Source organism: Erpetoichthys calabaricus, chromosome 3 (genome assembly GCF_900747795.2).
Source record: "Erpetoichthys calabaricus chromosome 3, fErpCal1.3, whole genome shotgun sequence".
Lineage (NCBI taxonomy): Eukaryota > Metazoa > Chordata > Cladistia > Polypteriformes > Polypteridae > Erpetoichthys > Erpetoichthys calabaricus.
The window spans coordinates 224,365,082-224,385,461 of NC_041396.2; the positions used below are offsets into that span (position 1 = coordinate 224,365,082).

Genomic DNA, 20,380 nt, shown 5'->3' on the forward strand with positions numbered 1-20,380 from the left:
TTGAAAAATTAAGGTTTTTTTAATGCTAATTGATCATTTTAGTTAAACTATTCATAACGGCAAGTATATCACACATCTTTTACAAATAAATATTATTCACAGGAAAAATTTCTCTTAAATAAGAATGAAAGGATTTATCATTCCTTATGCAAAAGCAGTTCAAGTCCGGTCCTCTGGCTGATCTTTATCTTCAGACCTGCAGTAGTCAGGCTCAGGTGGTACTTTCTCTTTCACAGCATGAATTGCATAGTTGATGGCTGTACTGTCAATCCAGCTCCATAATCCAGATATGGGGTTATATAACATTCCTTTAATTGACTTGACAGAAAAGCCATCTAAGTGACAAAAACAAATTTTAAAATGAATTATAATAGTATAAGGTTTTCTGTAATTCTGATTTATACATTTCATGTAACAACAAACATTTACATTGGTTAAAACATGCACTCTTTCAAATTTTTCATGCATTTTCAAAAATGTAATCATTAGGCACTTGCTAGTATATAGTCTAATGCATGTCTAAATATAACCTGAACAGAGAGAATTTATCAAAACTGTATTTTTATTTGTCAAAAAGAAATCTCACAAAAAAAAAAAAACACAAGTGCATGACTTGATTTTATATTTTCTCTACTGACGATGCAACAGCTGGATAAACTGGGAAGTGTACAACTGCCAAACTGTGAAAATGACCAACGATATTTAGTTCCTTCACTGATGGAGACACAGTAATAATCAGTAGTACAGTATATGAGAAAACGCAAATCTACAAAACACTTAAACAGAATTTGATGCATTTTGCCCCCCCAATACAAATATGTATTAATTTTATTTACGTTAAACACTACATTTCCATGAACAAATAACAAGGCAGTTAGACATAGAACAATTTAGGGTCATGGGGGCGCAGAACATATCGCACGAGCACTGGGAACAAACGCAGGAAACAGACCTGGAGAAGCATAGTCCATCTCAGAGTCTACTTATGCACACTCCCAAGATTCCCCTCAAAGAACATGACAGCTGTTCCAACTCCACCTCCATAATGTATGTGAGAATTCTTTTATTTACAACAGCTAAATTCAGAAGTGGTCATAAGTGAGCAGTTTCCTTAAAGAAGAGGTTCAATGCTGTACTAAAGAGGCAGAGGAAAAACTGCGGGAAGGTTTTGATAATGCAAACTGGGAAATGGTTTGACATTATCAGATTTGGCTGAACAGTTAAATCTTCTCACTAGATTTATTAAAAATGCCCATAGGACCGAAACCATTGATTACCACTGACATTTGTAAATTACACAGGGTTTGCAGTAGTGCATTTTAAGTCTGATGATATGGAAACACAAAAGATATGCAGCTACAAGCTCAGGAAATTAATAAAAGCTGCTAAACATCAATATTGAGATATGAAGGAAGCAGAGTACAGCTGCAGTCATGATGTATATAAACTTTGGCAGAATTCAGAGACACTTTCATCAAGAAGAGAAAATGTGAATGCATGTCGTGCCCACATGGATAGTGATAAAGTGCATCCCATGTGACTGCCTGCAACACCACAAAATAAAATGAATCAGTGCCCATAAAGCTACCAGTACACTTGGAACTTTAGGGTTCACTTTAAAAAATAAATAAATAAAAAAAAAATAAAAAAAAAACCTATGGTGAACAATTAGTTGCCATTTTCTCAGATATCTTTAGCATTTCACAGAGATAATTTCAAAAAGAAAATACCAAATAAAAACTAAAATGAACTGTCTCAGGAACTACAAATCAATGGTTCTCACAGCCACTGTGCCAAAAAGCTTTGAGAGACTGCTGCCTAGAGACATTAAATCATATACTGTAATTAGTTTGAATCGCATCTAGTTTGGATATCTCCAGGACTGGTTGAAATGAAATGCTATGTCCCTAACTCTTTGTACCATCCTGGTACACCCAGATATCAAAAAAATGCTCTGCCACTGTAGAAATATGCAAGACAACAAATGTGATCCTTCAAAGTTATTTTAAGAAATATTAGAATCTGTTCTACTAGTGCTTATGAGAAGAAGACAAGTTAAAAGTATAAGAAACATTTTATTAATGTATAGAAAAGTTAGATAGATAGATAGATAGATAGATAGATAGATAGATAGATAGATAGATAGATACTTTGTACAATATAAAAAATAAACTAGAAAATTAGGACTATACAACACTTGCAATATCCATATTCACTTTATTTTTAATGTTCCTTGTTTATTAACAACAAACAGTGCGGCACAGTGAATATGCTGCTGCCTCGCAATAAGGTGATCAAGGTTTAGGTACCGGGTTTGTCCCTGGGTGGAGTATGCATGTTATCTCCCTTGTCCGCGTGGGTTTCCTCCCCCATTCCAAAGACATGCAAGTTAGATTGATTGGCAATACTGAATTGGATCTAGTGTGTGTTCCCCAGTGATGGACTGGTGCCCTGTCCTAAGAATTGTTTCTGCCTTGCACCCTATGCTTGCTGGGATTGGCTCCAGACCCTGCTCAGAACAAAGCAGTCTTAGACTACAAAGTATAACACACCATTTCCTTTCTCACATTACATTTTTCAAATATGCACATCAGTAAAAAGCAGTGTATATAATTATGTAGTATATCTGTCTCGCATTAAGAAATCTGCTGTACAGAATGCATTAATAAATGGAGACTAAAAACGGCAGCATAAAGGGAGATTTCACTTTATAATTCAAATGCTTTATTCAATGTGGACCAATTGATTTGTGCATTATATGACCAGTTTTCAAATCAGATCATCAGGCAAGAATGAAGCACTTACTTTTTCAAACCAGCAGGTGGAGACATGTAGCTTACATAAGAGTTATCCAAATGCTAAAAACAATATGTTCAAATCATTTTTTATATTTTTTCTATAATTCTTTAGTTGAATTAAACTTATTTTTTATTAATTTATTAGGAGCTTGATAAAATTATAATGCAGGTTATATACCAATAGATATGTATATTATCCTATATTTTTACTAGTAAAAAAAAATATAAAAATACTTAAGCTCCACCCCAAAGAACATTTGTTTTATACATACTATTTCTATTAAATGATAGCTAAACCAGAATACAATGTTTTCAGAAAAAAATAACCAATTGAGATATTAACTTGGATACAGCAGATGAACAAGATATGCTCAAACACAAAGGACTCAGTCAAATAATTCTTAAATACCACATGAAATTAATAAAAAAGAGCTAGTTTCCATAGATAAAACTTGTTTCTGTCCTGACCTAAAATAGAAAAGTTCTGTCTGTGTAGATTAAACTGTAGATTAATCCCATGGGGAAATTCAAAGGCCTGGAATATATCATTAGAATCAGCTGACTGAACACACACAGGACTTAATTACAGCCGGCCCTACTCAATATAAACCTCACTTACTTTGATCCTTACCGAAAAGAGTCAGAGCGCCAACACAGAGTCAACAAACACATAGTCCTACAATCAAAAACAGCCATAATCTCCAATTAGAAAACAACTGGGACGGAAGTGAATCTTCCTAGGAGTAGCTGGCCTGCCAAAGTTACTTGAAGGGTGCAGTATAAAAAGTACCTGCAATCCACAAATACATATTGTTCGATTCTGCAACAAAAATCAATCCATTCCTTTAAGAACCAAGATTCAACCTGAACTTGCACACTGTTAGCCTTAAAAGAAAACTGAATTTTTTTGTCACGGCTGTACATTTTTTTTTTAGGGAAAAAAAAAAAAATTGTGAAAAAATGTCAGAACCCTTTATTACTCAAAATGTGGAAAACACACGAACAACAGACATAAAATACATTGTTACTGTAAGTAATTTGTTTTATCCCAACCTGTATTTTTGATTCCAAACTGCATCAGAACCCTCAAAAAAGAAGTCCTGAAATCACCCAATGCATGCATTTCTTTGCAGATACACATGGGTATTTTCCCTGATGCAGCACTCTATTCTGAATCAAAGCACTTCTACAACAAGGATAAGGTTAAAATTTATCCAGAGCAATATTTATATAAAAAAATGATAGTGAAGTACAGGAAACACCTGGCTGTAGTTACTGTAGGTGTTAAAACCAGTTATTAAACATAAAAGAGCAATTAGATTTTCAAAAAGTACTAACTAGTTTTGGATAACTTTTTTCAATAAATGACATCAAGTCAGATTTTGGACCTGAAAATCATTGTGCCAAAAATGTGAAATAATAGAGGAAATCAGAGTAAATATTTATTATATATATATATATATATATATATATATATATATATATATATATATATATATATAAATAAATGATTAAGAAAGTGACATTCATTTCACTATGAAGTGATGAATATTATGTACAATTTGACAGGCTTTGGAATTGTGGTTTTTCTTGCTCACATTAAGCAAATATCACTCTTTAAAATTATGATAATGAACCATATGTACAAGATGCAAAGATGTTTTCCTTTAGTCTAGCAAATTTTCAAAAAGCACTTACTTGATTCCATAATTCTTTCCAATTCCACTGGACTAATAAACTTCTCCCACTCATGGGTACCTTTTGGTAATAGTTTCAGCATATTTTCAGCAACCAGAATGCCAAACACATAGGACAATTTTGTTTTATTAATGGTTGTGATAAAAAGAGAAGCTTCAGGCTGTGAAAATAATGAAAACAAAAACAGCAGCTTCAAACAAACCATAAGATTTTTGCAAAAATGTTTTAAATATGAAACCATTATTTGCTGATTTTATAGTTAATTGTCATACCTTCTTATAAAACAAGATGGCTTAAAAGTGCAAGTAATTTATTCATTTTCTACTGTAACAATTTCTGTCAGACAAAGTTAACAGCTGCAATATTCTAAATACTGAAAATTATAGTAATTGTAAAACTAATAGAAAATTCTGTTGTAGATTTGATCGACCTGACATTTGATATTTATAAAGTACAAAAATAAAAGCCAAAACAAAAAAAGATTTAAAACGCTGTAATGACAGCCTGTATTTTAATTATTTTTAGGAAAAAGGTACCAGCATATTCTGTTGCCTCAACAGGCATACATATTTTAAAGAATATACGATTGGAACATCACTTCTATGTAGACTGATGAATATTTCACTTGGACACTAACCTTGGCGGGGTTTTGGAAAAGACTGAAAACAATTCCTACAACTGTAAAATCTTCACAAGTGAAATGTACTTCCATTTTAAGCACATTAATGAACACATGGTATACAAATCTAAAAAGATAAAATGGTTTTGCATTTACTGAAACTTTTTAGATAAAGCTTCTTTGGAGAATGATTTTCTGTTATTATTACTTCTATTCTTTTCTTAAAAGAAATCTATATGATGAAATGGAGAGAGAGAGAAAAAAAAAAAAGTGTTCCATCCAGAACTGCCCTGTGCATGATACTGTGTGCCCTGATTGGTACCAAAGCCTAATGTCCCAAGAAAAAAAAAAATAAGGTAATGAAGTGCAACCTGAATATTAAAACTGAATTTCTCACAGGGCATGCAACCCAACATATGTGAAATTCATCTGTCCCTTTCCTTAGGGAGCAACTGAGACCAAGGTGAGAGTGCAAGAATTTACAAGTCTACCTCACCTATAGTTAGTGGCACATGGAAGCTAGCTGAGGAAGCTTCAAAGAAGGGCTTAGGAACAACTGCCAGGAATCCAGTTCTCCCTCTCACCAATCTACTAGGCTCTACATAAGCTTCATTATTTAAGGGAACAGCCAAATAGGACATGTCCCTCCATGATGTTAAAGGTATAGAGGGATACAAGGGGCTACTCGAGTTTAACCCCAGCACCCCTTTATAGGAAGAAACATTTCCTCTGACCCCTTAAAGTGACCGGAGGGCCTTGTCAAATGTGACCCTGGAAGCCAAAAGGAGTCTAAAAGCCAAGAAGATCAACAATTGAGAGGGTCCACTGAAAATGGTAAGAACAGGAAAAAAAAAAAAAAAAAAAAGACAGGCGACAACATGAGCGATACTGAAAGTACTTTGCGGCAACTGAACAAGCCAGCAAACAAGAGGGTCAAAACCTAACTCACCTGTACTTGTGTTGATTGCTTTTAATTCCTCCTTGTGTATAGTTTACAAACAGTATAATTTTATATAATTTTCCCCCACAATTGTTATTCTGGGTGAGAAGGACTGTCATGAGGGCACTCTATTACAATAGTTAACAGTGCAACAAAAAATGATCAATACTGTTTTTTTTCTCGATTGCTGCCAAGGGAAAAATAAATGAGTCCCAATGCCCCAGTGCAGTGACAGGGATACTGTGCTGTAAAAATGGCACCAACCTTCAGATAAGATGTTAAAAAAAAAAAAAAAAAAAAAAAAAAAAAAAAATGAGGTCCCGACTCTCTGTGGTAATAAAAGATCCCTGGACATTCTTTGTAAAGAACAGGGTTTATCCTGGTACCCTGGCTAAATTGCCCATCACAGCCTTGTCATTCTGAAGTCATAACAATCCCCCATTTCTAACTGGCTGTTTCTCAACCCTTCACCACCTAATAGGTAATGTTTGGTGAACATACTAGTGGAAAGTGACTGCCAAAACATCACCCAAGTGGATGCTGCACATTGGTGGTGGCTGAAGTGGCTCCCCACTCACTATATAAAGCTCATTGAGTAGCGAGAAAAGCGCTCATATAATAGTAACAAATGTTAAAACAGTAAAAGTGCACATTTAAAAATCAAGGATTTACAGATCAATCTTAATATACAATAGGTTATTTTTGACTCTTCCTAATGTTTAAAAAAAAAAAAAAAAAAAAAAAAAACCACTTACCTTTAATATTTTGTGGCAACACTTGATGAAACTCTCTACATTACTGACATGCTCTACAACTTCAGATGCCACAACACCATCAAACGTTTCCATTGCTTCTTCTGTTATATCTTCTAATGCACAGGCTTTGTAATGGATATGCTTATCTAAAAACGGGTCAAATGATTGGTGCAGCTGAGCAGTTTTGATACTGTCTTCTACAGGATCAATTCCAGTGATGCATGCACCTAATCTTGCTAAAGGCTAATAGAAAAAAATTGAAATATGATTAATAATACAGAAAGAAAAACCTGTGTTTCGTCTTAAAGGCATAGTGTCCTTTGAACACGGAGAGCTATAAACAATTCAAATTAAAGTAATGTTGAAATGTGTGATGTTTCCTGGAGGAAAATAATTGAAAGATGTAATTTTCAGTTACAAGAACAATTTAATAAACAAGAAATTTCACAAATGAGAGGAGACTACAGTTCACCAAGCCCAGCTGTTTAGCTAATAACTAAGCTGTCCCAAGATCTCATCCAGATTCTTCTTAAAAGGATGTCAGGGTTTCTGCTTCAACACATTTTGGTAGTTTATACCAGAGTCACAGCTCTCTGCATAAAGAAGTGCTTCCTGGCTTCAGTCTTAAATGCACTTCCCCTTAAATTACCACTGATGTCCGAGAGTATGAGATTCACCAGCTAAGCTAAAAAATGCTTCTAGATCTACTTTATCAATGCCTTTGAGGATTTAAAATACCTGGATTAGGTCCCCATGCAGTCTCTTCTGCTCAAGACTAAACTGGTTTAATTTCGGTCTGTCAAGAAACTTTCTGTGGTGAAAAAATATGAAGTAACCGCGACTATAAGTTCACTTTTTTAAATGATTAGTTATGAGGTTATGCACTGCAGGAAAAATGGCATTGTGCGCTTTTCTTTAGCATAGCATTTGAGATTTTCACTTCAACAATCGAACCCGAAAGCTGATATCTATGACCGTCCATTTAACATGAATTTTTTTTGTTCTTTATTTCATCCTATACAATTTCTTGTATTAGGAATTTGTATAGGAATCTTGTATTAGGAAATAAGATTTCCTTTGGCAGGAACAGGGATTTGAACAGGTAGCCTTCCAGATACCTGTGCAGAACCGTAGCCTCCGAGCAATATTGAGGTTATAAACCTATAATATAAAGCTCTATAGATTTCAAAGTGGAAAATTCACCTTAAACAATGTTTGGGAAGTTGCTATAATGGACCCTCACAACTCCAATATTCACCTCTCTTAGTGCTGGGTGGTATGACCAAAATTCTATACAGTAATCCCTCCTCCATCGCGGGGGTTGCGTTCCAGAGCCACCCGCGAAATAAGAAAATCCACGAAGTAGAAACCATATGTTTATATGGTTATTTTTATATTGTCATGCTTGGGTCACAGATTTGCGCAGAAACACAGGAGGTTGTAGAGAGACAGGAACGTTATTCAAACACTGCAAACAAACATTTGTCTCTTTTTCAAAAGTTTAAACTGTGCTCCATGACAAGACAGAGATGACAGTTCCGTCTCACAATTAAAAGAATGCAAACATATCTTCCTCTTCAAAGGAGTGCGCATCAGGAGCAGATAATGTCAGAGAGATAGAGAAAAGCAAACAAATCAATAGGGCTGTTTGGCTTTTAAGTATGCGAAGCACCGCGGCACAAAGCTGTTGAAGGCGGCAGCTCACACCCCCTCCATCAGGAGCAGAGAAAGAGAGAGAGACACAGACACAGAAAAACAAACAATCGAAAATCAATACGTGCCCTTCGAGCTTTTAAGTATGCGAAGCACTGTGCAGCATGTCGCTTCACGAAGCAGCTGCACAGAAGGTAGCAACGTGAAGATAATCTTTCAGCATTTTTAGACGAGCGTCCGTATCGTCTAGGTGTGCGAACAGCCCCCCTGCTCAATCCCCCTACGTCAGGATCAGAGAAAGTCGGCGCAAGAGAGAGAGAGAGAGAGAAAAGTAAGTTGGGTAGCTTCTCAGCCATCTGCCAATAGCGTCCCTTGTACGAAATCAACTGGGCAAACCAACTGAGGAAGCATGTACCCGAAATTAAAAGACCCATTGTCCGCAGAAATCCGCGAACCAGCAAAAAATCCGCGATATATATTTAAATATGCTTACATATAAAATCCGTGATAGAGTGAAGCCGCGAAGCGCGATACAGCGAGGGATTACTGTATCACGGTATTTTTCAAAATTATACTGGTTTCATGGTATTCGCCAGTATTTTTTTCCCCCCATGCATGAGTGGATGTTAACCACATTTTCCACTGCAATTACTGCAGTAGACTGGCTAAGAATAACCTATTCCACTGTCATGCAAATTGTACGTTGTAAAAAAAAAAAAAAAAAAAAAACATTTTAATGTGCACACAAGTACTAATACAGGTTTGCATGGCCCCATAAAGTGATCATTTTCAAGGTGGGTTGTACTAATGTAGAGAAGGGATCACATTGCATGACAGTTGCGGACAAAATATAGAACATTTTTATTGAACATATTGAACTATAACTTTGACAACATATTTTCAACCATCCAAAGAGGCATTTAGACTTAGTAAAATATCCAGAGGTGCTTGTCAAAAGTTGTATTGCACTGAACATGTCTTAAAAAAGGAACAAATAGTAAATATTTTTTGTAAACCAGCTACATTTTCTGTTAATGTTAACAATCTCTGTCCACCGACACATTAGCTATATGGATTGTAATGGCGATGGTTATCTCGATCCACCGCTTGCTTTTTTTTCGTAGGCAGTACCTGTAGCAAATGCGTCTACAAGTGATGTCTGACTCAAGAGTCCTCTAGCTTTTTCAGTTTTACCCGAGGACGTGGAGGGTGCCAATCTCAGTTCCATACACTCATGGTACTCGCAACGCATGTTTGTGGCTAAGGCGGTGCAGCAAATTGCTCGTGTTGCTGCCTCCGGCGACAACTTTAGCTCAACAGCATTTGCAGTAAATAGTTGTTTGGTCCACATCCGACCATTTAAAGCCAAAGTCTCTTCAGACAACAGACACCAATCCTTTTTTCGGCAAAAGTTCTTCTGTGTCATCATTTTCAACTTTATCGTCTGCTACAGCTTCAGAATGTTCTCCGCCCATTTTCACCACTCAATACCTCCACTAATGCATGTACTCCATTGTATGTGTGTTTAGTGGTGTAGCAGTGAAAAAGGACCCCTCTTAAACAGTTTTCCACTGCACCACATTCCAAACGTTGTTTAGGCTATTTAAACCGGTGTTGCGGTATAAGAAAAATCCATAACAAAAAAAAAAAAAAAAAAAAAAAAACGGTTTTCGGTATGAACCGGTATACCTCCAAGCACTAACCTCTCTACCTCTGATAAAGCAGTAACATTCACAATAGAATGTCACACTTGCTGGCATATCCTTGTCTCTCAGACACCTGACTTTGTTCTGGTCAGAAAGGACAATGAACATAGTGCAACTCATTTTTTAACAAAATGATGCATCAATGACCAACCAGATGCACAAACAAGGCCCCAAGGAGAAGTGGCATAAATTCTAACTGGCTGCAAGTACCAGAACTGATGCTCTCTGCATTTTTTCTCAGGCTGGGCCAAATCTACACTCTAGCAGAATCACCATTACCATGGGATTTCTAGTGCACAGGCATCTGCAGCAGAAAATAGCCTATTTGGTGTGTGTGAGCAATGTTTGGTACAGTCTTGCAAAAAAAAAAAAAAAAGTAAGGAGTACAATGTGAAAAGATTACACATAAAAGCAACAGGTTTTATTTCTTATTTCTTTAAGCAAGGGGTTAACTGATCACTAACCTGCAAGATACATATTTCAGGCCAGAAAGAGAGGATTACCACATGAAACCTCAAAATATTAACTGTACTACAGATGGACATCACAATGTGCTACAAAACCAAAAAAACGAGTGTGCTCTCCATCTACTCTCTCACTATGTGATCCTGAACAATTTTGAGCCCCAAATAATTTAGATAAAAAAAAAAAAAAAAAATCTGTTAACAACTGCAACAAAATGCAATCTTGTAAGTCAGCAAAATATAAAAGAACTATAATCTCGTCATGTGCTCTGAACAATTTATGATAAAATACTGCTTTCATCTTTTGAAAGGATAGCAAAAATCCAAAGACTAAGCATAATTAATTACTGCTTTGCAATAATTCTTCTGTGTGTAATACTGTTTGTAACCTCATAGCAAGAGTAGATGAAAATAGTAACTGCTATGTGTTCAGTAAATCTTTAATGTTTTACTTACTCTAAAAGTTTGTGAAATCAAATGCTCCTTTTGTTCAATCTGCACCTGGTGGCTCAGCACTTCAGGATGTCTGATGTTAAAGAATTTAAAGAAAAAATTCATAGGATTATGCACTCTTTGTATGAGAAAACAAATCCAATTGGTTTACATATGACTCGTAACTTTTTGTGCTATATTTATATGCCTACTCCCATCTTCAATAATACTTGTGTTATAAGTTATTGTATTATTTTGATTATTAAAGCAAGTGTGTTTGGGCTACTGTAACATGTGTAAACCTATAAAGACAGAAAGTAAAAGATTTAATCAGAACTCAACTTTCTCAAAAACAGTAACATAATGATGCTTTTACCTCAATGTTTATGCAAAGCTTCCGAGAGAAAATGAAAGAATACAACTTTAAACACTAATTAGAACTGATGCAGCCTAGTTTTAATTCTGAAATTTCTGAAAAACCTAAAGGGAAATGATAACTTGAAATCATATGTCTGAAAGGTTATTCGAGTGGGGAAAAAAAAAAAAAAAAAAAAAAAAAAATGTTTTTAACCTAAAAATAATGTTTCATCTATATTAAAAAGATAAAAAACAAATTATCTTAGTAGTAAATGAATTCATTATACATTTGGGGCGAGGCAAAGCCACTACTAAATTTGGGAAAATCAGGAACTAAAAACTAAAGTAGCCTGAAATGAAGTTGGTACATATACTAAGAGAAATCCTAGACCTCTATAATTTATGTAATAAAAGCAACTTTTCAACATCTTAAATATGTATACTTGAACCAGATGAACCTATAAAGGATTGTATGTAATGTGAATAAATATATGTGGCTGTATGGGGGTTGGGGGGTTGTGTAACCCACCACATGAAAACCACAGGAGACAGGATACTTTGAACTGGGAAATTTAGCACTGCAAATCCTGGGTGTAACATTTCAATCACTTCCATAAGAGAAGTAGATAATCAAAACAATTGTATGCGATCCCAGATTATCTTATAAAAGCAAAAACAAAAACAGTACTTGCAACAAACTAACTTTAAAGAACATATTACATTTAATTAAATTTTTAACTGCAATGTTAAAATCATTGGATCCTCATTTGCCACACCTCCCACACAAAATATATTCAACCATGAAAACAAATATACAGAATAATAATTTAAAAATTCTGCAGGTAAATGGTGTCTGAGAGTGCTGTATAGCAATACTATGTGGAAACAAGCTAGGTTTTCCTTTAAATGAGTTTTAATTTGATAAAAGCAGCTGGTGACAATGCTGCAGCAAACATTCTCTACCAAGAGAATCATCTTCTTCATGTGTTCACACCAACACCTCTTCATATCATAACAAAACATTTAAAACCGACTACTGGCATGAGGAATCAAATTATATCTGCAACTATCCACCTAATTCAATGTATGAAAGTTTGAATCAAAAACAGAAATGGAAGAGCATCAAAGATAAACAGGCTAGATATAGACAAGTTACAGAATTGTGCTTTGACCAAGTTATGCAATAAAATCAGACTTGCTGATTTGTACTTTATTGGAAAACAAACTGACAATTTTTTTTTTTTAATTTTGAAAAAAGTATCCATATTGGTTCAGGTTTGCAAGGACAAATGTACTCCGTAGGTATACTACTTTCACTATTAAACTCAACCTTGAACATATCCATATTCCCAAGTATTTCAGGGGTTTCTTTTCATCCTTTTATTTCTTTTTAATTTTTAAACTTATCAATCACAAATCACATAAACACAATATATCAGTAGTTAAATCTTAGTCTCATCTATTAATTAACTCTGGAACCCCAGTTAACAGCAAAAAGTGACTAGCAGCAATTAATGCCAGGCAAGATGTCTGTCCATGCCAGGACACATTCACACAAACTGCATGACAATCTACACATTACTACCAATGAATGTTTTCAACATGTCTTTGGACTAAGCATTAATCCACATGAACATAAGGACAGCCGCAAATCACAATTTCTCTCACTACTTCAATAAAAAGGTGAAAAAAGATACAATATTTTTTTTTTAAAATGCATATTTTTAAAAAATACCGAAAAACATTAAAGCAGTCCAGTAGTAATTTTAAATAACTAATTTATTGAGTCTCTTGATAAGCAATAAAAGCAGAAGTGGAAGGAAAGTCTCAAGCTAGACCATTTGAGGTGTGTCTTAACCATAAACATACAGGAATGAAAGGGGGCAGACACTCTGGAGCACCCTGAACTGAACTGCTTCCCTCTGTAACCTTCCACCCACTGCACACTCATGCACTGAGAGCACCTCGGCCAACAGAGGAAGACAGAGGCCAAGAACACCAATACCAGTACAGGAAAATCCACCCTAGAATTTTTCTAAAGTAATTATATGGGCAGTATCTCATCTATATTGTGCACGGAAAGAAATGCTTGTTTATTTGTTTCAAGATCTTTCCCCCCCACCCCATTTTTTGTTGTTGTGGTGGTTATTTGTCGCCTTTGTAGTGGCACTCTTAGAACGACCTTTCCATAGTGCAACTCTAAACAATGAGTCTTGTCTATTTGTAGCACTAACCTTAGATGCTGAATTCACAAATCACAAGCAAAAATTATCAAACTTTTATATTTAACTAACAGGTTTAAAGTCATTTGAAAGTTTTGCAGAGATTATCTTTTTATAACATCATGAGGACAACCTGAAACCTCATTTTATTTCTAGCAGGAGTTTGTACGTGTTTGCACAGATGTTCTCTGTAGCCTTTGGTTTCTTCCCACCCTAGTAGTTGACAGGCAGCTTTACACCAGCCCAAGATGAGTGAATATGATTTTGTGTGTGTGTGCACTCCCGCATGTCTAGTAACAAAATTTCTTCACATCCTAAGCATCTCACTTGCCTTCATGGATGCTCTCACACTTAACTACCTTGTAGTGAAGTATGCGAGTTTAGAATTCAAATAAACAGGACCCTTCATGCTAAAAGTCTGCAATGAAACCTAAAAAAAAGAAGCATTAAACAAGAATTAAGAATAATACAGTGTAACTGTTCAACATAAGCTATATGAGCTTTTACGTATGCATTTCTTTTTTGTAAGCAACTGAAAAAAAATATTTACCTCACTCAACACACCTCCTCCACATCCCACATCTAATATTTTATAGCCAGATAAAGGAAACCCAGATTTTCTCCCACCATTTAAATTCAACAGGTTGTCTCTAGAAAAGAGGAGATATATATATTTTTTAACAAAACAATTAGATCAATAAATTCCAAAGTGTATCAAAGTGAACAACCAATACAAATTTCATGTTTGCATTTTGCCGGAACTCTCTTTGTACAATAAAAGCGGATACTAACGCTAGCTATAAAATGGACGTATTGAAATTTATTACTATTTAACTTAGTGTGTAATATATAAAATGTAAGAAAACTGCAGAAATTGTGAACATCTGCATAATGTAGGGACCAGTACTCCATTTCAGATACACACACCATTAAGAAGCAGTTTTTTGTCTGTCATTTTAAGCAGGGCTGAGGTGCTTCTGTTTAAGACATGAAAACAGTAATGGTAAAGTAATAAATATTTTACATAGTAAAGTTACTTTTAATTTTACATGACATCTTACAAAGATCATTGAATCACATGATTACTATTGAAATTAGTAAGATAACACAAGTATGGCAGTTCTTGAGAATCCATACCTTCATACATTTGGATAAACTATACAATCACTTTGAAAAATGACAAATAAAGGACAATTTTAAATTAAGTTCCATAAAAAGGTAAATGTCTCATCAGACAAAAAAAAAAAAATCACTTATCTATACTTTTTTTAAAACACAAAATAAAAGTGAAGATTAGATACATGTCACATTGTGCTTCAATTACAGTACAGTAGAATAATTTTTGTATGATGTACAAGGTTAGTTAACCAGCAATTCAAAACTGGTTCTATGTTTGAGTGAGTGTGGGCCCTGTGATGGATTGGTGCTCTGTCTGGAGCAGTTTCCTGCTTTGTCCCCAGTGCTGCCTGGATATGCCACCCCCTTCTGATTCTGAAATGAATTAGGCATGTTTAAGAATGTGTGATACTGATAAACAAGTTCCTAAAATTAACTGCCAGACAGAATCTTCTTCTATGACCTCATAATTAGCAAGTTCCACTTTGCAAATCCCCTATCATATTTGAAACTTCACTTCTATAACTGCTATAGATGGTGCCACCTTGGTATGCGGATACTTCTTGGTCATATCAATGTCTTTCTCCTGAGATTACGAACGCTACATAATTTACTTCAATACCTGACAACTTCTGTCCCAGTGAAGAACACTGGAATCTATTCTTTCTAAAGTTTTAAAGATACCCATCACAAGCCATCACTTTTATCATTCCAAAAATCAGTGTGCCATAATTATTGAAATAAAACAGTAAGAAATGATAATAAGTTATAAAATACAAATAATACATTGTCAAGAAAGAATAAATCACCAAATTTAATTCACTGAAATTATAATTTCTGTATTATTCAGCATTGTACCTCACAAAAGGAACCCTCAGATCATTCATAGAATGAAGAGCAGCAAACTCTCCATGTTGATCCCACCATTTGTTTGCTAAAGCCTGGAACTTCTTTATTTCAGATGAGTCCAAAGTACTTGATGCTGTATTTAAATATGCTTTACAAATTCTGAAACAAAATAAGTATAAATATACATAACATGTATGTACAAATATAAATACAGTATTTTTGAAAATTTTGAAAAAAAAAAATAAACAAAATATTCTAAAAAACACATTTTATTTATCTGTGATTTCGTCCAGCCTTTTCAAGAACAGTATTTTGAGCAATGTTAGAACACAATCAGAGCCAATACATACAAACAGGAAAAATTACACTTGTAAAATACAATCTTCAGAACTATAAGATAATTTGATTGCATATTTAAAATTTTAGCATTTTACCATAGAAAAATGCTATCACAATAGTTGCAAAAATTGAAAATTTAGCTTTCTTTTCACAAAGAAATACTGAGCAAGACAGAACTGATTAAATGCCAAATTATGAATTAAATAATATTCACAATTGCATAATCAAGGTCAATATTGGCATGAACAACAAATGTAAAATTCTGAGACATTATTAATATATAAAAAATCGTGACTAAAGAAAGTTCACTCTACAAGCTTCCAATTTTTATATTACATGGTTAACTATTAACCTCACATCAATAAAAATGATACATTTTAGCAGCTTTTCCTTCCATTCGTTTTCTGCATCTGATCCAGTACAAAGTTACAGCGAGCCCCATTTATAAATAATCAACTGAGTTTGAAAAGCATTTTGGAAAAAGTCTGTCTGCAGTTCTACTATTATTTTAAGGTTTACCAAATTACAAAAATTGGCTTAATGTTAAAAAAAGTGCATAATACACAAAGCTAAATACTAAACAATGAACATAAATTCAATTACTAACTAATGATTCATTTCATCTTTGAAAACACAACCAAAGACCAAAATATAAACTTAAAATGTGCAGAAACAATCAGCACTTCAAGTCGGAGGGGGGTTCCCACTGCAGGAATTGAGCACAATTAAAGGAGCTAGGGGTAGGGGGTTCCCTTGGTGAAAGAAGCACAGTATGGCAAGAGAGAAAAAAAAAAAAAAAAAAAAAAAAAAAAAACACACAACACATTGCAAACTAAGAGATGGAGACAATCCATGACTGAACATAATGAAGTGCAATATTTTCTATGGCTGATGGAAATGTGGTTTTTCAGAATGTAATAAGACGACAAGAAAACTGTGCTTTTGAGCAAGTACTAGTAACTTTTTTTTTGCTAAACATTTATTCAAATCCACTGTATACAGAGGCAGTACTAATTTTAGGTTTTGATGCAAATGGAGAGCCAACATTTCTAGCTGTTCTTAGCTTTGAATGAATCAACTTTGTAACATTAGAGAATACTGCTTTAATACAGAGTTCTGCTGCAATCTCTTTCACCACCGAGTACAAATATTTATACAGAAAAGTACTACATTCAGTTAATGAATGGAACTATAACTGAGGCCCACTGACTTAGAAAATTCCCAAGGCAAACCCGGCTAATACAGCCTGTTTAAAACAGAACAATGGGGGAATAAAAAAAAAAAAGATTACTCCATACAAAAATAAAACCAAAACAAAGAAAATCAGACTTGAGGAAAACTGGACACTACAGTACTGCAAAGACCATTCAAGAGTTAAAAAAGAAAAAAAAAAAAAAGACAACACAAACTGCCAACCATTTTTGCAGTACTACTTCACAAAAGAAAAAAAAAACAAACAGAACAGAAAGAGAGAGATGCATGCACTGGGAAAAGTAATTGAAAATGAGGCTCTAATAGTGAATTAACTCAACAAATATTTTGCACAAGTGTTTTTTTTTTTTTTTTTTTTTTAAACCAAACCACATGGAATGCCTCTAGCAGAAGCAAAAATAAGTCCAGAATTCATAAATTTTTAAAAGATGTGCTTCAGGCCCTCAATTAGTTGAAGACTAACATTTACATTCTTATTCTTATATTATTCCAACAGACACTTTGGATGAGAACAGTACCTGGTGACCAGTTACATGTGACTCCAGTTCATAAGAAGACAGACAAAATTTATCCCAGTAATTACAGCAACTAAGACTTACTTCTATCTCATGGAAAAAATACATTAAAACTATAATTAGAAATACACTAGAAGACTATTAATATGAAAACTATTCTACAGTATGTAAAGCTGTCTGTCAAGTATGCAAATCAACACCACTGAATCCATCTCCACCAAAATTTGCACAAATTCCACATTTGTAGTGCTGAACACCATTGGCTAAGACACACCAAACGTTCTTCCCTGTTAGGAACTTTATTTAGTAACTGGTCCTGTACTTTAAGAAAAAACCCCTAGGAGGCATTTTTGGGATTTGCCACAACACAAAGTTGCTCCCCACAACGGATTTAATTAGTGAAATTTTGGTATGGGCCAAATTTTAACCTAGGGAACATATCTGGTGAATACACCTGCACTTTATTACACCATAGGTAGCAGTATGCACCCCTACTACTAATATAATAGCAGCCAGCATGGGCTTATGATAGGAAGACCCTAGGTCTTGGGTAGCCATATTTTTAAGCAGCACAAGGTGTAGCAGACAAATGCAAAGCATACAACATGATTTACTTAGTAGTTTCAAAAGGCCTTTGATACAATTCTGCACCCAAGAGTAACTATAAACACATAATCCATTAACATAAGAGGTATCTTAGAAAACTGGACTTGAAGTTGATTAATCATTTAGAGAAAAAGAACAGGGAGAAGAGCAAAAGGCCGAGGTCATCACAGGAGTCCCATATGGTAAATATGTTAAAATAACACAATTTTCCATTTTAAATATCAAAGTGCATCATGCGTTTCAAGGTAGAATTTAAAGATGGCAAAAAACTTCTTTGGTTAATTTACTTGATTTTGTCATTCCGTATGACACAGGTATTGCAAGATGCATCATCCTATTAAGCGGAAGATGTGTTAAGTGTCCACAACTGGATACAAAGAGGTAGACAACAAATCACTTCCTACCGTGACTGACTGCCTTTCACCGGGACGTGACAAAAACAGATGATTCGCATACACACTGAACATTTGCTACATTTCACACGTAGTTATTAAGTCTTTGGATTTCATACCCGGAGGTTGTGGGTTGAAGTCCCGCTACTGACACTGTGTGACTATAAGCAAGTCACTTCACCTGCCTGTGCTCCATTTAGAAAAAACAAGAATGTAACCAATTGTGTCTCGAATGTTGTAAGTTGCCTTGGATAAAGGCGTCTCAAGGGTCGTCTAGCAAAAGTTATTATATCTATGGTGTGCTGACGTCACTGGATAGTGTGTAAACAATACAGTGATGAGTAGCGGACAGTCGGGTAAACTGTAGGATTGTTAGTTACATCACGGATTAAAACTCGTGTTTTTGTCGACAAAAAAGCATCTTTTCGTGTATCAGAGAGTTTCACATTTCCGGAGAGTATTTCAACACAGGTAACTTTTTCAAGCACTGATTTGAAGATCTCTGAATCCTGAATTTATTGTGCAACGTGCTAGTTGTTTACGTTAACTTCGTTGGTGCTGCTGAAAACTGAAATATACTGACCTGTAATTGGGCATGTTGTCACATGCGTCGAATTCCGTCAAAACAAGGCTTCATTTTCATCTTCCAGGAAAAGGATGAAATATTGGGAGCATGACATCACAGATATCATCATGAAGTTGCCTGCCCCCATTTGCGTTGGTGGAACTGCCAGAAGCAGCGCGGAGTAGTTTCGTTATGGATTGCTGTGCAACTATGGCGCGGACATAGGCCTGGACTAGTGAGCAGCCTGACTGTAAAATTGTGTTTTTTTTTACAGGCACATGATGCTGTTGCAACTGAGTTAGGCTGTAGTAGTTGGTATGTTCTAAAGGACTACTTGAGGACAGCTTTAACTACTCGTGACAACATGCCCCTGCTTGTCACATCTCAAGTGTCCCGGTTTAAATTAGTTTATTACATACTAAGTATCTCTGTTGATAATGCTTGTTATTTTGTATCTGTTTAATGGTAATTTACCTAATCAATGCAGGCCTTTGCTTGGCAAGAACTTTATATTTCACCCTTCCACAGCTGACCAAGTAAAACTTGAGACAACTTGCCCCGTCTTCTCCTAAATAACAGTGCTCAATTTTATTCCATTGACCTGACGCAAATTGCGGACAAATGTTTCAATATATATCAAGGTTTAAAACGGGCTACCAGTAAGTAGGTGCAAGTGTACCACACAAACGAAGCAGCAATTGAAAGCACATGACTGATATGCTTTTCTTTGAATACAAGCAGACAGCGTAACCAGAATTGTGCAAATGCTTACATCACAGTCTTGTAAAAGAAGCCGACACGGGGCCGAGTCATAGAGTCCTGCAGTTTTTGCCTCTTGTTCCCCGCTGTCAAAGTCGATAAGAGTCGGAAACAACGGGCGTTGTGACATAGCTGAGCTAGCATTCCACGAGTGCGAAAGACACACACCGCCTCCATTCCAACGTAAGTAAAGCAGCACAGGCACAAACGTGCATTCTGTTCACTCGCTTTAAAGTCCGGGCGAACAGGAGTATACGCTTTCTGTGTGTTCTCGCGGGAACAAAGGCTCGCCTGTTAAGTGTTCCGTAGACCTGCGTCGTCAACTCGACAAGTCCGCTTTTGTGGCTATAAAGGTGGTCATTTATAAGAAAAGAAACCCCATT

At 35.2% G+C, this 20,380-nt stretch overlaps 1 protein-coding gene across 1 annotated transcript; it reads right to left on the bottom strand.

Annotated features, from left to right (window-relative positions):
- Positions 1-20,273, bottom strand: coq3 (coenzyme Q3 methyltransferase). The gene is made up of 6 exons (XM_028797848.2): positions 20,011-20,273; positions 15,619-15,768; positions 14,195-14,294; positions 6,811-7,053; positions 4,497-4,656; positions 1-335 (listed from the first exon to the last, which is right to left on the bottom strand). Exons 1-6 carry the CDS (start codon positions 20,172-20,174, stop codon positions 160-162), a joined length of 993 nt encoding a protein of 330 aa, XP_028653681.2. The 5' UTR covers positions 20,175-20,273; the 3' UTR covers positions 1-159.
- Between the last annotated feature and the right edge of the window lie 107 nt (positions 20,274-20,380).

Bases quoted from the DNA above. Each gene is read 5' to 3' on its own strand.
- coq3 (XM_028797848.2), bottom strand. From the start codon at position 20,174: ATGGAGGCGGTGTGTGTCTTTCGCACTCGTGGAATGCTAGCTCAGCTA. The intron at 15,769-20,010 runs GTAAGCATTTGC...ATTTTGTTTCAG, and splicing joins TTCTTTTACAAGACTGTGAT to AATTTGTAAAGCATATTTAA. The intron at 7,054-14,194 runs GTAAATATTTTT...TTTTTCTATTAG, and splicing joins GAGGAGGTGTGTTGAGTGAG to CCTTTAGCAAGATTAGGTGC.